The 16511-nt window shown below is 38.7% G+C and overlaps 1 protein-coding gene across 2 annotated transcripts in view; it reads right to left on the bottom strand.

Annotated features, from left to right (window-relative positions):
• Window positions 1-14971, bottom strand: part of TUSC3 (tumor suppressor candidate 3) — a 138069-nt gene extending 123098 nt beyond the window's left edge. Inside the window, exon 1 of one of the 2 annotated variants that reach the window (XM_055797818.1) lies at window positions 14781-14971. In XM_055797818.1, coding sequence (XP_055653793.1) covers window positions 14781-14912 — 132 coding nt within the window. In that variant the 5' untranslated portion in view covers window positions 14913-14971. Of the gene's footprint in view, window positions 1-14310; window positions 14579-14780 lie in introns of those variants that run through there. The other variant, XM_055797817.1, reaches the window with a different exon arrangement.
• Between the last annotated feature and the right edge of the window lie 1540 nt (window positions 14972-16511).

Raw genomic sequence — 16511 nt, 5'->3', positions numbered from 1 at the left:
CTAGTACTTCAACGTTTTCAAAAAGTTAAACCTTTCACAAATCTTTCCTTTTTCCTCTGTCAGCCACCCAGATTAAGTTGTTGCATACTTGGAATTATCCCTACTTTAAGGGACAGAATTATTACACAGTTCTTTGAACAGGAGATTCTCTCATTGGAATACTACCTTCCCTGGTAAGTATGAGACAAAGGACAAGCATGGTGCTAAATTCATGAATGGATTCTGTGGTTCAATGGGAGGTAGACAATCTCTAGTGACAGATGAAGCCCTTAATCCTTTTAACATAAAATAATTACTTTGTAGTTTCAGATCTACTTCTGAGTACTTTAAGGAAAGACTGTTCATAGATACCAGCATATAATTTTGATCTAAGTAAAAAAAAAGTGCAATTAATATGATTAAAGCAGAAGTTCATTGTTGAATGTTAAATCAACACCGTACCGAGTGGTCAGGAAGCTTTAATGCAAAACCTAAGGGTTTAAATGTGGTAAGAAACTGCTGCTTAAACACCCATACTCAGCATTAATTACTGTGATGAATATTAAAAATTCAAGTCCCTTATAGTGGATAACTCAATAACTCACACTGAGGAAACTGGAAGTGGAATTAATGTCTACATTAGAAAAATAAACTTTTGTTGTGTTTACCAAAATAACATTGCATTCTTTTAAAAACATGGACATGAAGTCTTATTTTTACCTTCTGAAATTAACTTCCATTTGATAAATCTGAAATCAAATTTCTAACATTTTATGCATCTTTTATTCTTAGAAGAAGTGACTGTAGATCTAATAACAAAAAACAGCTGAAAGCTGGAAGTATCTCTTAGCTAATTTTTAAAGCACACTCCCTTAACTCTTTGTAGACTCAACATTCACTGTAAAGGCCTGAGTGAAAACCTGTTTGTTTCCTGCAGAACATTTTTACCATCAAAACAGTTCATTAAATTCAGGAAAAGTTCCATCTTCACTTCTTAGGAGGAGTACAGGCTTCAAATTATTTCAGAAGACAAAGCTGCTGCATCAGCTAATGAACCTGTAATTTTCTCCCTCACAGCCAAGCAAGCACAAGTTCTGCATGACAGCACAATGCATTCATTGCTCGAAAAACTGATGTTGCTATAACTGACCAGCTTCAGCTAGATTTTTGAATCACTTAAGATACATGCCAATAGACTAATACACTAACACAGCTGTAATTTTACCTCTTGAACGCAGTGGGACAAGAAAAAAAATAAGTTCTACTTTCTATGAAACTACATGTTATCTGAATATGCAATATATACTTGGACTTAGGATCTCTCCAACATAGCTCACTTGAGGGTCTTGTAAAATGAGCATGCATAAGGCATGAGCATATTTATCCTCAATTTATGAAGAGGCTGAGGATGGAAATATCATTCAGTTCTCACACAGATGGAACCATTTCCGTTAGTATCACTACTGATGGCACTATAAGGTTGCTGAACCACTAATAACTATCTCAACTAAAAGTCTAGAGCGGAATGATTTCAGATCTCATTGTTTCCTGGTGTAGCCCACTTACTAATATATTTTGTTAAGTATAAACCAGTTTGCACTAAAAGAAACTTATCAGCTTTAGTGCCTTTCCCCCATCTAGCACTCCATTAAACCCAAATCAAATATGGGGACATATGACCACCTATAAACTAAATCAAACACCACTACAACCTTGCGCTATGCTCTTTTTCGCCTGTTATCTGTAGATGTCACATGGTACTTAGCTTAACTAAGCCACACAGAAGCAGTTAAATAAGGAATTTGGATCTAGAGCAGACAGGAACTGAGACTACAGTCAGCAATTCCAGATTTGCTTCTTAATTCCAGAACAAGCTTCTCCCACCTGCCACCAGCTACTTACAACCCAGATTTTGTGTAATCTCCCCCTCCTCCACATTTTTGTAACATACAAACAGCCTAGAACAGCAAAAGCAAAATGTCGACTTGAGTACATTTATGTTCCCAGCAGTCTCCATTACTTTTAAATATTCAAGGGCTGGCACTTCAGAGCACTGGGCATAATGCACTCTACGCTTACTTCCTTCAGCCACTTGCACTGACAAAGGCAGTTACAAATGAGAAGGTGATAGCAGCTTAAATGAAGAAAAGCGAGTGTAGAGAGGTTATCCTGCAAACCCATCTCTACTTAAAAGTAACCTTGATTTCTTTCATTGCCCTCTGTGTGTCCCCCAACTTAGAGGTTTGGCAGGCTGCACTCAGTCCAGATGGCAGACAAGTAAACCTACTTGAACAGATTGTATTACAATATTTTACACTAAACAGTTATTGGATTAAACATATAAATAGCTGTGGGAACCCAGGACTTCCCTCTTTAAAATGATCATTCAGCTAGAAAATTATCTTCCCTCGCCTCTTGTCGCTCCTCTGTGGCCCAGTGAATCCCCCAACCTTCTCTGAAGCTCTGTGCCTGTGCAAGAGGACAGCTTGACTAGGTTGATACCAGCGAGCAGTGCAATACAAACAAATGGGCCTGCCGAACAAAACAGCTACTGCTGAAACCTTGATACCCACGCCCTACAGGACTTTGCTTCAAACTAATTCTAAACTAGTTCCAAGGACTTAATGTAGATTAGCAATTGGAGTGCATTACCTGCATTTCTGGAGTGCATGCTTCAGTTTAATTTCAGTAATAGAATCCAGCTCACACAAGAGACCATTTCAGAGGGTGAGCAAAGCATTGCAGGGGGAAAACAACCAATACACTTCAGAGCAGGAGCTCGCTTTTTGAATTAAAGTAATAATGCAGACCACCTTAACAGGATCCAAGCACCCAGAGGAGCAGACAGACACGTGCCTAGGGTACTTTAAGTGAAACAGGATATCATTTCCCATAAATCATGTGAATATCAACTGCTCCCACTATGTCAGTTTTCCAGACATGCTCTAATCACAACGCTACTGTATAAAAGGTTGAGACGTCAAATTTCATTGACAAATTAAATCCTATTGTGAATGTCACAAGTTCACAGCACACAATGGCTTAAGAATGCCTAGTTTCATTCACAGGATGGGCTAGAACACAAGATGCTAAATTAGATGAGGATTATCCTTCCATATGTACAAAAGCAGAACTTCAAGTGCCTATTACTTTTAAAGAAACTGAATAAAAGTTAGCAGCCTCCAGAACCAATACGCAATTACATGAGACCGTTTCAGATGAAAACTGCTCTGAAAGCTACATTCTCCATGAGGTCTAGTTAGAGCACTTTGATCTTTTACAGAACCTAGGTTTAGAGTTACAGGAAGAGAAAAACTCGCACCTGTCAACGCAAAGGTAAATGTTATTTCATATAGACCAAGGTAAACCTGTGTGTGTCTGTACGCCTGTGTGTGCACGTGTGCTATTTCATATAGACCAGGGCAAACCTCTGTGTGTGTGTGTGTAAAACTATCTGTACTGACTGATTTATCCAGCTTAGAGGAAACAAATAGAAAAATGAGAAAGCCTGTCATGCATTTTAAGTGGAAAATTATTAGCAATGCCCCAAAACATAAAGCATAAGAGAACTGGAAAATAATTACAATATCTGGAGCCTGTCCAGCGGATATTAATAATGCTTCATCTTAGTTTCTAAACAAACAGCCCACTGAAGAAGGTAGTGCAGTGCTATCAATAAACAGAGATTTGAAGAAAAGTTATAAAGATAGTCAAGAGCTTCTATCCACACCTAGCTCAGAAGAGAAAGTGTCTCACAACAGAAGGAAAATATTTACATAGTAACTTCAATATTAATGCACCATTCCTGTTAATTTCTGCCTTACCCACTCAAAGCACTGTCACATTGTCAATAACTGAATCCATCTATTGTGGACAAGAAAAAGTCATAACAGTCTTACATCTTGAATTTGGATTAAGCTTCCTAAGACTGATGTCGTCCTTGAAATTCCAATGAAATTCCGGCCATTCACTTTCTACTTCAGTTAGAAGCTTGGTAGAAATCAGGCATAGAATTGGATGATGAAAAAGCTTCCAGTTAAATGCACTGAAGCTGAGCAATCATATGGTTACCAAGAGTACAAACCACAACCTAAATATTTCTAACTGTGATGCAAAAATAATATATAATTCAGACAACTTAGCACTACCAGTTTCTATCCTCTAACAGATTTCTAAAGATTTAAGGACTCTTACTTTGAACAGATTTGCTCATTGAACTTGGCTTCTCTTAAATCTTAATAGCTAAACCTCATAAACTTTTTTACTGTTTTTTAAAGCAAGGTCATTTCACATTTCCTTACAGAAAGAATACTGTTAGAATGATTTCCTGAATGAAATAAACAAATATTGCCATCTGCATGTGATAACAATTACTGTTGAACTATAATAAAAGGACTTATCTAAATAGCATGACCAAATATTCCTGCTGGACCAAAACAATATTTGTTTGGATGATCAAAAGTTGTCTTTTTAGAAACATGTGTATCTTATTGTGTGCTTTTAATATCTTTACATGCAATTTGTGTGGCATCATATTTCACAGGCATTTTGCTTCAAATTCAAATCAACTGCTTATAGAAAAAAATAAGTTGATCAGATTCAACACTCCTACCTGATCAGCCACCCATTGAGTAAGTCACATTTCAGCATGAGATAAATTAGAAGAATTTAGGACTTGCTGAGAGAACATACAGGAGAAGTCTGGCTACTAATGAAATTATATGTGTCATTAACAGCAATTCCATTTAAGGCATATGGCTGGTAGATGATAAGAAGAAATCTTATCAGCTTCATTCATCTCCTACTAAAGACTTATCCACTTCAAACTGATTTTTGCAATACTCAACTGCCAGATTCATAGATAGGCTGCAAGCCTTCTTACAGTATAATGGCAACATAAATGGTTTGATGAAAATCCATTTTTTGGAAATGAGGTCAGAAAGGTACAAGCATAAGAGCAAATAAACAGTTTCACTTCTTCATACTTCTACAGTAAAGCACTGCATTTAGTGTCATATCAACCTATTTATATATCCCATTAATTGTTATTGTAGTATAAAAAAAAAATCTTCTAGGACTATCTCAAAAATGTAAGGCAAGGTAGCATCTCAAAAAGACTATGTAGAAAAAGCTAGAATAAACAAAAAAAAAATGGCAATTCATACCCCTCCTCTTATTTTCAAGACAGCTTTTAATAGTTGTTTTCCCTTACATACTTTTTCTCTCATCCAGCCCAAGAATAATAATTAAAAAAAATCCAGCAGCAAGTTGCATTTGTTTGCCAAAACACACTGGTCAGGGAAACACCTGACGGGATTTCCATTTAAGTCACCAGGATGTGTAACATTACAGTGGACATGAGGTTTGCATGTTTAACTAACTTGTTTTTCGCTGGCTAGATCCATAAATGGAAGGCAATCAAGTTAATTAACCACAGGCATCTGCAACATGTATAATTCTACTTCATATCCAACTACCAAGTTGCATAGCCCACACGTATAAAAAATACTCACACAGCAGCAAAGGAGGAAGAAGAATTCTCAGTGTTGTCTAGGCCTCTGAACATGCCCTACACTTATACATACCAGACTTTGCAGTGAGATCAAGTTATGGTCCCACTAAAGAGATTGATAAAGTAGGTAGCAAGTGTATTAATCCCGCTGGGCATCTGATTTTAAGCACAATCTGAAAATACCTAATTCATACCCAAAACCATCTCAGTAAAAGGCATCACAGAGGATTTACTTTAAAAGCATGCTTGAAAACAAAACCCACTTATGTCTGTGTAAATTTGTGCACTGTTCTAAATTTTAGTGTTTGACCAAGTAAGGAGAAGTGGATTCAATATGATCTTCACCAACATGGAAGTATTTAAGTCCTACATCTCAGGAGAAACCCCTGAAATCATATCCTGTAAACCACAATCAATAGGCATGCTTGCACCATCTTACATGATCTGAACAGAAACCAGAGTACATACCACCTTCACTATAAATACATCACCATGTGGACAGAAAAAAAAAAAAAAAAGAAAGCAATACTCTGAGTGATCACATTCTTATTTTGCTTTTTTGTTTTATTATTTTTAAGGACCACATACATAATCCTTGTTGAAGAATTAGTATGCAGTCATCACCAGCATCCCCTGCTCCTGTAGCTGAAGTCTGCACAATACTTTACCAGGACATCATCTATGTTAGCAAATCATACCAAATCCTGGACAGCAGACTTACAGATCTGACTTCAGCACCCAAACTCTAGGGAAGGGCAAGCTTTCAGAAACATTCTTTTGTATTTCTTATTCCCTAGTTCAAGATCACTGACTGTGCAGAGCACTGGTACTGCCACTTATGATGAGGTGCCCTCAGGCTTCTATAGTAAGTTGCTCTACGATTGCATCACCTACTTGTAAGTTGAATTCCTGTCTTTGGACAAACACCTAAACATATGCTGGTACAGCTAATCTATTCCTTCACTGTAGCCCCAACCCTGCAACTTCCAGGGTATCTAGAAAAGTATTACCTCTATCAATCAAAATAAATTTATACTTGTACTCAAATACCTTCTTTATACTGTTAGATAACCTTAAAATACAAGAGTAGAGAAAGGAGCTGTATTTCAAAGCATCCTGTCTGCTCAGTTTTACCATCCCCCACATTAATCTCCCTTGAAGAATCTGAGTCTCTAGTTAAGTCTTTTATAGAAAGATGCAGATTCACATTAAAATACTTTAATAGGATTTTTTAAAAAGTATTGTTTCATATTTTTCGTATATCAGTACCCCAGTAAATTTAGTAATTATGGATTAAATGCAATTTAGATATTCTAGTTTATGATCAAAAGTAGAGGAGGGTCATATGGAGTTGATGATAACTAAGAGAAAGAAAAGAACATGTTTTAAGTAGTAATTTGAACAACTGAAGTGAAAGCAGCTACAACTACTAAGAAAAGTTTAAGCAGCACCAACCAAAAATTTACCTCTCATACTTTATTGCGAAAAACCCCGTATTGTTCAGCATAGTGCAGAAAAAACACTGCAATATAAATATAACAATTTTTCTAAACAATCACACTCTTGGAGGACAGTGCAGTTTTGAGGTAAAGGCTTAACTTTAGATTTAGAATGCACCTCTGCCACTGACAAGGTCTAAGAAACAAAATACATGAAAAAGTTTGAACGTGTAACCAGCAGGACCTGATAACATGCAGTATCAAGGGAATTAGGTAACTAAGTAGCTGAACAATTGTTAATTATTTTCACGAGTCATGAAAAACAGGCTAAGTATCAATGGATCATAAAATAATAAAGTTTACAAAAACATTTAGTAGAAGTTGTAAAATAAAAACCTTACATATTAGCATTTTTTTTACTATGTTACCTACACTTCTGCTCCACAAAAATCTCTATTGAAAAGACATTTACATGGCTCAGACAAACATACGTACCAAAATCTAGAGAATTTAAACAGAAATGTAAAACCACAGGATTCGGAACTAGATCCTGTCAATAGTTGGCCTGTGTAAGGCAAGTAGATAAGGAAAATAATTGAACACGTTAATTTTGTAGAAGTATAGCAGACAGCAATAGTAATATGAGATTATTTACAAACCAGACTAAAAGCAGAGCAGAAAATAGTTCTTATCTTTCAAGCAGCAGATGCTATAGCCTATAACCTTGAGCAACTCTGAGTTCAAAATGTCATTCCACAAAGGGACTGCACAACTGTAATCACCACTTATGTTATGAACTTGATATACAAATGTTTCATGAAAAACAGCCCAACTCTGCTAAACTTAACAAACAGTATGTCTGAAATGCAAAAATAAGTGCTTTAGGTTCTGAAGAAAAGAACAAGAAAAAGTAATGGAATGGCATAATTAGGCTAAGGACTGCAACGGCTTAAGAAGATGAAGAACTTGGGATATTCCAAAATGGTATTATCAGATACAATCATCAGAAGAAGATAAAATCCTACCATCAAATCCCATTAAGTGGGAGAAAAAGCACCCCAAAGAAACAACAGAAGTCCTGCCACGACATTAGCAATCATGAAGAAGAATGCTGTCATGAATAAGCCTGCACTGGCAAGGGTGCCAATATTTTCTACCTCCAATTTGGGGATTATTTTCTGTCATTAAAATATTGCCAGTTTATTTTAATTGTCATAAACTAAGTACTCCATTCAATGCCAGTATCAACTTGCTTATCTATCTTAGAATGTGAAGGACTTGTGATAATAGCATATAAAACCATGAGGTTTTTTTATATGAAATGCAACTTTAAGGATCACTGTAACATATCTTTCATTTTTTTTCCATGGCAATCCCTCATTATTGAAAGTTCTAATAAAAGAATCATTACTACATTTGATATATGCTCAAAAGATTAAAGAAGATACTCTTTTTATATATATTATAGTATCTCATAGCACTAGATGAAAAGTAACTATACTTTTCAGTATAACAATACTTTCAGATTTATTAGAGCAAGAGGAAGAGGCCTAAAACAAATTCCAGGTGAAGTTCCTTTTCCAGTTCTGATCACTACCTTAGCCAATACAATGTGAGACCTTCAAAACAAAAATGGAGAGAATAAATCTGAAGATCCAGAACAATGAAAACCCCCAATGCTTTCCCACTTTGTGCTGACTAATTTTTCCAGAGCACTTAGAACTCAAACAGATACAATCTGCATTTTCCATGCGGTTGCACAGGATGTGCTGTATAAACAGTTATAGAACAGAACTGGAGAAAAGATCAATTACGCCACTGATCTCTCTTATGACAGCAAGGATGCCAAATGGAGACACCTGGGACAGAAAAGTTTAAGTAATCCAATTACAAAAGCTGCTGTAAGTACCCTTTATTTCACTTACTGTACGCAATCACTGAAGACATCAAGGTTTTCTATACAGATTTTTTTTAAATAAGAATTGCTAGTTAATTTTGTCAAGTTTCTCCAAAACTTTAGTTTATTAGGAATAAAAAAGGAAGGGATGTAGAGGTTTCTGCTGCTTGTAAAAATCGGCAGAACATAAAGAATTCTTCAACTGCTTTTTTCCCATTCTTTTTAGGACAGAGTAGAGAAAAACATTTAGAAATGCATTTAAAGAATTTCACATTTTCAGGCATGACTTATCACTGTTATTTCACTTCAAACCCAGGACAGCTATTTAAAAGCTTTAAGCATTGATTGAAAAAAGTTCTCGCTCTACTGCAACAGTAGATAAAATGGCAAATTACACAAATGGATATAAACCCTGCACTTACAAAATATCTTTAAAATTACTTGAAGCCAAGTCTATACTCAGGACTGAGTTTCCCTTCACATATTCAACCTCTGACAAATCTCAATTTTTAATAAATTTTTTGAAGAGAAGTTTATACTTGGTATAACGGCCATTTTCCTGCATGCTGTTTCAAAAGCAAAAACACGCAGCGCTCCACAGTCTGGAGACCAAACGCAAAATTCTAATGATCACAATATCAAAAAGGCTTTATATTCAAGTTTAACATTAAAGAGAATTTCAACAGATGAAGAAAAGAAACTTAAGTTTTGATTATCACTTTTGTTGAAATAGTATCAGTGAACTGAGAGATCAAGAATCTCTCTTATACTACATTTGCCATTGAATCTACGCTGAACAGTCTTTATCATACATCTTGTTTCTTCTTTGCTTTTTCTCCACTTGCTCTACCATGTTTCTCATCATTTCTTTCTTTCATTTAAATATGCAGGCAGAACATTCATCAGAAGGAAAGAATACTATAGATCATCGAAAACAGCATCAGAAGACAGAAGAAGAAACTAAGTAATGCCTTCTCCATTTTTAATGCCTTTTCCATTTTGGAGCAAGAGACACCAAGGGCAGCAGGCTTTGCTGCACATTTTGTGGACCCTAGCTCTGAAAGGGTAAGAATTGTTACATTTCTGGTGAAACACTACCATGGATTAGACTAGGAAAGGAATTCTAAAGCAAAAGGTACCATTCTGGATGCAAGGGAAGGAAAACATAATAATCATCAGTAACCTTAAAAAAACAAGATGGGCTTAATATGTAAATGCAAAGGGAAACAAAAACACATGGTGCAGAAACATGAAGATACTGCCAATCTATCCCAGTTAATTTCACATAACACTGAAGAAAACATGTTCAGGACTGAAGATTCTCAGGAAAATTACCACATTTAATACTCAAAGCCTTAGAGAAATACAGAGTCACTTCTATTTATAAGAAAAAAATTAACCCTGGAAAAACTCAAATGCTACACCTTAATGGAGAAGACCATGCATCAAAGAATCATCTGTTCTTTACAGTCATGATGAGGACAAGAAATAATAGGCTCAAAAATGTGGGGACTGAACACACAGAAATTTACGTTAGATATTTGGGAAAAAAATCTTTTTAACAATAAAACACAATAATAGGTTACCTAAGGAAGTTGTAAAGTCACCACCACTGAAGGCTTCTAAGGTCACATCAAACAGACATTTGTCAGGAACAATAAAAGCATGGCTGAGCTTTGGGATAAAGGATCAATTAGACCATCCTTTCAACTACCTTCTACTATTTCTCATGGCTGCTGTAATTTCTACAGCCGGTTTGGGAAAGGGTGAGACACACAGGGAGGAAAAGATAAGGAACAGTAAAAGAGATACAAGCCTTGAAACACTTCAAAAATACTCAGGGCAAACTATGACACTACAGAAGAGTAAGATAACTAAAACATTGTTATGTGTCATCAGCATCTTTTTGAGTAAATTTAAGCTCAACAAAATACTTCCGCTTGAATGAAGCTGGTATGTTCCTCTACATGGATAGCTTCCCTGTGTCAGATTTAGCAGTAATGGCAAGTCTACAAAAAAATAGCTACAGTTGCATATCAGTGGTTTAAACTAAGCTTCTGAATCATCACTTGAAAGCTCAAAAATAAATTCTACCCTCTATGAGAAATGCTTTTCATATTGCAAAACCAATATTCTCCTTCTAAATGTTTCAGTCAAAAAAAAAATTATCTTATTTATCTATATAAATATAAATTGCCCATGTGAAGCAATTTATAATAAAAAGCTGTTGGCATATTTCAAAGTGTAATATTCTCATTCTGATTCCTTTCAATTTTTAATAGTTTTACCTACTTAGAATTTGTATAAGGTACATAAAAAACATCAAAAGGATTGGGAACATGCCTTACAAAAAAAATTCATGTATGTTAATACAATTATATTCTCTCAGACACTGTGGAAACAGTCTATTATTTTCTCCCATCATGAATATAGTTTCCAAGAGAAGAGTCCTGCTTCAGTCACTTGCTGCTATTTCTATAACCAAGAACTATTTTTTTCCCCAGCTTCAATTTATAGAAAGGTACTGCTCAGCAGCAGAATTAAAATCATAAAAGCAGTCTTTCCCAGTCTACTTAGCCCTTAAGTCTGAGCCATGGGAGAAAGTTGACATTACTTTTCATCTAATTTCCAAATTGTTACATTTTATCTGTGGTCATTTTAAGACAGTCCAATGTTTTCTATTTATCTCCTCAGCATGAAGGCTGTCATGAGTGTTCACAGTACAGAAAAGTGAAGAGCAGGACTAAAGAGAAGCAATAGGAATGTTTGCATGTTTATCTATTTATGTGGCCATTCTAGAAATAGTTTCCATGACACCAGATGACTAATTATCAACTAATGCAAATCCATTCCAAATAAATATTTATTTGATTTTTTATAAATCTAATCAAATTTAAGATGGGCCTCAGCAATTTTCAGTAATATGCCAGAGGGGAAAGTTTCTTTAGTTATCATTAAGAATATTTCACTGTATAGGACAACGTATTTTAGAAATTTAAGAACATACATACCTTCCACTCTAAATACAGTTCTAACATAGTATTGCATAATCAACACAGAAAGTTCACCAAATGTTCTCTAGTTTCCCCATCCATCTTCCTCCCCTAACAGTAAGTCCTTCAAAAATATCTAATACATTTCTATCTTCCAGGCTCATACAACTGATCCAGACAGCTCTAATCACTCAGACTTTACGCATACTTTTCTGTATAGTCAATGCTTTGAAAGAAAAAAAAAAAAAATTGTCTTCAACAAGGATACTTTCCTTGCTTAAGCTCCAATTCCAATACCTCAAGTTCCTCTTATTTTCAACTACTTTTCAAGCACTTAAGTTTTTTCCAAAAAAGCTGATTGGGAAAAAAGTTTACTTTCTCTAATTCTTTACCTCTCTTTCCAGACAATCACCCCAACAAAGGCAAACACAAAGCAAGCAGGAAAGAGGAAACTGAGATGTGACTTCTTTTTATGTCACGAGATATATCTTAATCCTACTACATTAACTTCCCTCCTGCAGCACTCACTTTGAAACAATTCATTGTATGTTCACTTTACACATTTATCTTCCATCATTTTTGCCTTTTACCACTGTACTTCTGGACAGTATTGTGAACAGGAACCTCCCATAGCACAAGATCCTGCGCTCTTTCAATTCATATAATTTTCCTCAGAACAGTTTTAAAATGTTATTTTCAAACTGTTTAGTGTAAGAAAGTTCAAGTTTTGTATTTCGTATACAGATGTCTTTATCCCATATTCATTGGGCAAACTACCACAGCTTTCAACATGAGGTTAGTAGGACAAGAAAAGGAGCCAGATTTACCTGTAACATATATAACATATTCAGAGCAAAACATGTACAAAGTACAAAACCCTGAAAACCACTAAGTAACACTTCCTTTATACTCCATTTCAAGTGAAGCAAGCACTTACAATGTTGCACTAGTTTGTGTAAACATTCAGTTATAGATACAAAGTATTTATATAAAGCCAGGGTATTGCCTGTAGGAGCAGTATTTAGTCCATGGCATTAACAGAGAAAGACTAAACAGGAAAGAAAAATGGCAGTAAAAAGATGCAGAAGACTGAGAACTGTTAGTTAATTTAATCAGTTAATAACTTAAAGGGGGGGGAACCCAACCTGAAAAACAAGTTTACAGAGGAGAAATAGTGGCTTGAACTGGCTGGTAGTTGAATATCAAATAACTGGGCAAAAAATACTCATTTCAATCCTGTTGTGTACCACCTCTGCTGTAGGATTGGGAAACTTTATAGAAATTAATTGTAGAGTTGCATTTTAATTTGCCATTATTTACATGTTAGGAAAGGACTCCATCTAAAAAGAGATTATTTCAGCTATCTTGGTGGCACAGCTGGGCACTCCACATGAAAGTGTCAAAAGAAGTCACAATGCCAGCACACATCACAACAAGTCAGTCAAGACTGTCAAACATTAGTAAGTTAAAGATTTGAAAATAAGTTAATAATAGCAGCAGAAGAGCAACACATTACCACCTACTTTTTCCAGAAAGAGGGAAAAAGACAATGCCTAGAGTGAAGGTGTTTGGTTTTTACGTTGACGCCCAAGGGATTTATCTCAACAATCAGCTTATTACTTAACTTGTTAAGACCACAAAGTCAGACCACTATTTAGATAATTAAAGATTTACATACTAACATTGGTCTTTTGGAATCACAGAATATCCCGAGCTGGAAGTAATTCATGAGGATCATCAAGTCCAACTCCTGAGCCCACACAGGGCAACCTAAAAGTGAAACCATATACCCGGGAGTTGTCCAACATTTCTTTGAACACCGACAGGTTTGGGGCTGTGACCACTTCCCTGAGGAGCTTGTTGCAGTGCTTGGCGCCCTCTCTGCGAAGAACCTTTTCCCGATACCCAATCCCGACTTCCCTGAGACAGCTTTAAGCCAAATATTCCCTTGCGTCCTTCCACGGGACACCAAAGGAAAGACATCGGGACCTCCCTCTCTGTACCCCCTTTACTTCTTTGGCCTATAAGCCTTCGTAACCTACATAGTTCTTTAAAGAAAAACACATTTTTCAACCATCCTTCTCTTTGAGCAGATAGTTCAAGGAGAGGATCTGTTGGCAAAATTGCTCTTTCCCTCTCCTCCACCAGCACAAAGCACAAGTCCTCTAGCAAGGTTAACTCTAGATACATGTAAAAATATAAGGAAAAAGAAATTACAGTTTGGTCAAAAGTTATCCCCTTCCCTAAACGAAGTTACAGAGGAACCGTACGAAGGCTGTGCTGGCAGGTATGGGGCCTGCCCTGGAACCGAAGGCGAGCAGAGGGGGCCGGCCCAGTAAGCTCCAGTAGCACAGGAAGGTGAAATAGACGAATATTTACATTGCACATTTCCCTGTTTAAGCAAAACAGTCAATGAAGACGGGAGCGTTGCTACGACACCTGAATGAAACCTGCTCCTTCCCCCACGCCTCCCTTAGGCAGGGGCCCCACCTGCCGCCACCGCCTCGGCGCCGTGCGGTAACTGGGCGGGTTCAGCGGCGCTCTCCCGCTGGCCGGCCGCAGGTCAGCGCCCCTCGCCCGCGGCCGGCTGCCGAGGCGCCCGCGGCCCAGCGCCTTCACTCGCTCACCGCCAGGGAGCTGACGGTCCACGGAGCGGCGGGCGCCCATCGCGCCGGGGACCGCGAACACGGCGCTACCGCCGAGGGCGGCGCTGGGTCCCGGCTGCCCCGCAGCCCCCGCCGGCAGCCGGCCATCTTCCGCGGGGCAGGGTGCGCGGCTGCCCGGCGCCCTGCGGGCGCCCCCCTGAGGGCTGGGGAGGGAGAGGAGCCGGCGGGGCAGGAGGCGGGCGGCCGCGGCCGGGGCAGTGCGGGGAGGCGGGGCGGAGGGCGGCGGGTGCAGCGCGGCGGGGCAGCCCCAGCCGCTCGGCCGGGCGCGACGGCGAAAGAAGAGAACATCTCTACCTCCTTCTTTTTTTGTCCTCCCCCGAGCTGGCCGCAGAGGAGGAGCAGCAGCAGCAGGAGGAGGAGGAAGCCGCTCCCGGCCGGCAGATGCATCATCATCAGCCGCCGCCGCGCCCCGGTGCCCAGCGCCATGTTCCCCCCGCCGCCCGGCCGCTCGCCTCCGCCGGCGGGCACCTGCGGCACCGCTGCCCACCTCCTCCCCGCTGATTGGGCGGTGGCGCCGGCCAATGGCAGCGCCCCGGGGCGCGGTGGCTCCTGGGAAATGCAGTTCTCCCGCTCGCCTCGCCGCGTGCCCGCGGGGACGGCTCGACGCCATTGCGACGGCGGCCGCGGGCTTCGCCCGGGGGTGGTGGGTGAGGCAGGCCTCGGTGCTGGGTACCTGGCAGGCGATCAGCCCCTCAGCCCTACGTGCAGGTGATGTGAGATGGAGGCTTGCAGTCGGCTTTGTCAGGGGCAGTGCGTTGTACCAAGGTTGTGGCCCCAGAGGTGGTGGGGGTCCCCGAGAGGTGGTGCCCACCTGGGGTTACAGTGAGCAGCTCTACCTGGTGCTCCACATTCCCCACCACAGCTACCTGAAGAACAATGTGCAATTGTAAATCAAGACTGTAAAAAGAAATGAAAATTAACGACCCTTTTTTTCTACACGTTCGCATGCATACGCTTGTCAGATTTCACTATACACACAGAAAGCCTCTGCAGAAAATAATGCTAAATGTAATCACTAATACTATTCATTTGTGAATTTAATTCCCAGAGCATTAACCACACAGCTTTAATTTGGTACTATCGTTCATGATACAGTCTTCAGTGATTGCGTATTTATTCCACGAAAGTACACATTGCGGTGCACAGGCTAGGTAATGTTAAATTAATGAGCGTATACTTAATTTTTTCTTCTTTTTTTCCCCTAGAATTCCAAATACCTTATGCTACATTAGTTATTTACTCACATCTGGGCTGCAGACTCAGAAGTTAGAACTATTCATTTCTTCAGAGATTTTGCTGTATCACTCGGAAAAGTTATGACAAATTCTAGACTCAAAGCATCAGAATAAAATAGAAAGCTGAGGCACTGAGAGGGTGTTCAAAATCACCTGTTGTATTTTGGGCACAGAATTTTTAGATAGCATTTTTATGATAATATCAGGTACTAATTTGATATTGCTGCTGACATCTTACCACTAAGCATTTAAAAAACGTGAAACAGGCCATTATGTTCCCTTAAGTTACACTTGCAATGTGCCTTTCAGAAGTTACTTCTATCCATAGGAATTGTAGATCATGTTCATATAATCTACCAGATACTTAAGACTGATCCAAGTGTCTTAAGTGCAAGAGAGTTCAGACCCTCTGTTATACATACCCATCAAATTCTGACTGTCAATGGACAATAATAATCATGAAATAGAAAGACAGAAAGCAGAAGGAAGTGGAAAAGAGGACAGGACACAGGAAGAGGGTCATATGGAGAAGTGAAGTGAATGCAGGAGGTTTAGATGTTGAGAAGCTTTGTTTTTTCCTTATCTGTTCCATGGTCTTGGAGTTCCAGTGTCTTCTGGAGCATGTAGACCTATCCACCCCAACATGAGCTAGGTAAGAAAGGGAGGAAATCATCTTTTCTGTCTTCTTTTGTAAACTAAGGAGGGAGACATCCTTTTTCAGCTATGGAAACCCTTGTGCTGCCATTAATCTCTGAGTTTCCATTAACGTCAGATAGGCGGAGTGTTTTTT

The sequence above is a fragment of the Falco peregrinus genome, chromosome 2, assembly GCF_023634155.1.
Source record: "Falco peregrinus isolate bFalPer1 chromosome 2, bFalPer1.pri, whole genome shotgun sequence".
Lineage (NCBI taxonomy): Eukaryota > Metazoa > Chordata > Aves > Falconiformes > Falconidae > Falco > Falco peregrinus.
Note: the sequence above shows the minus strand (reverse complement) of the source record. Positions and strands in the feature narration are given on the sequence as shown.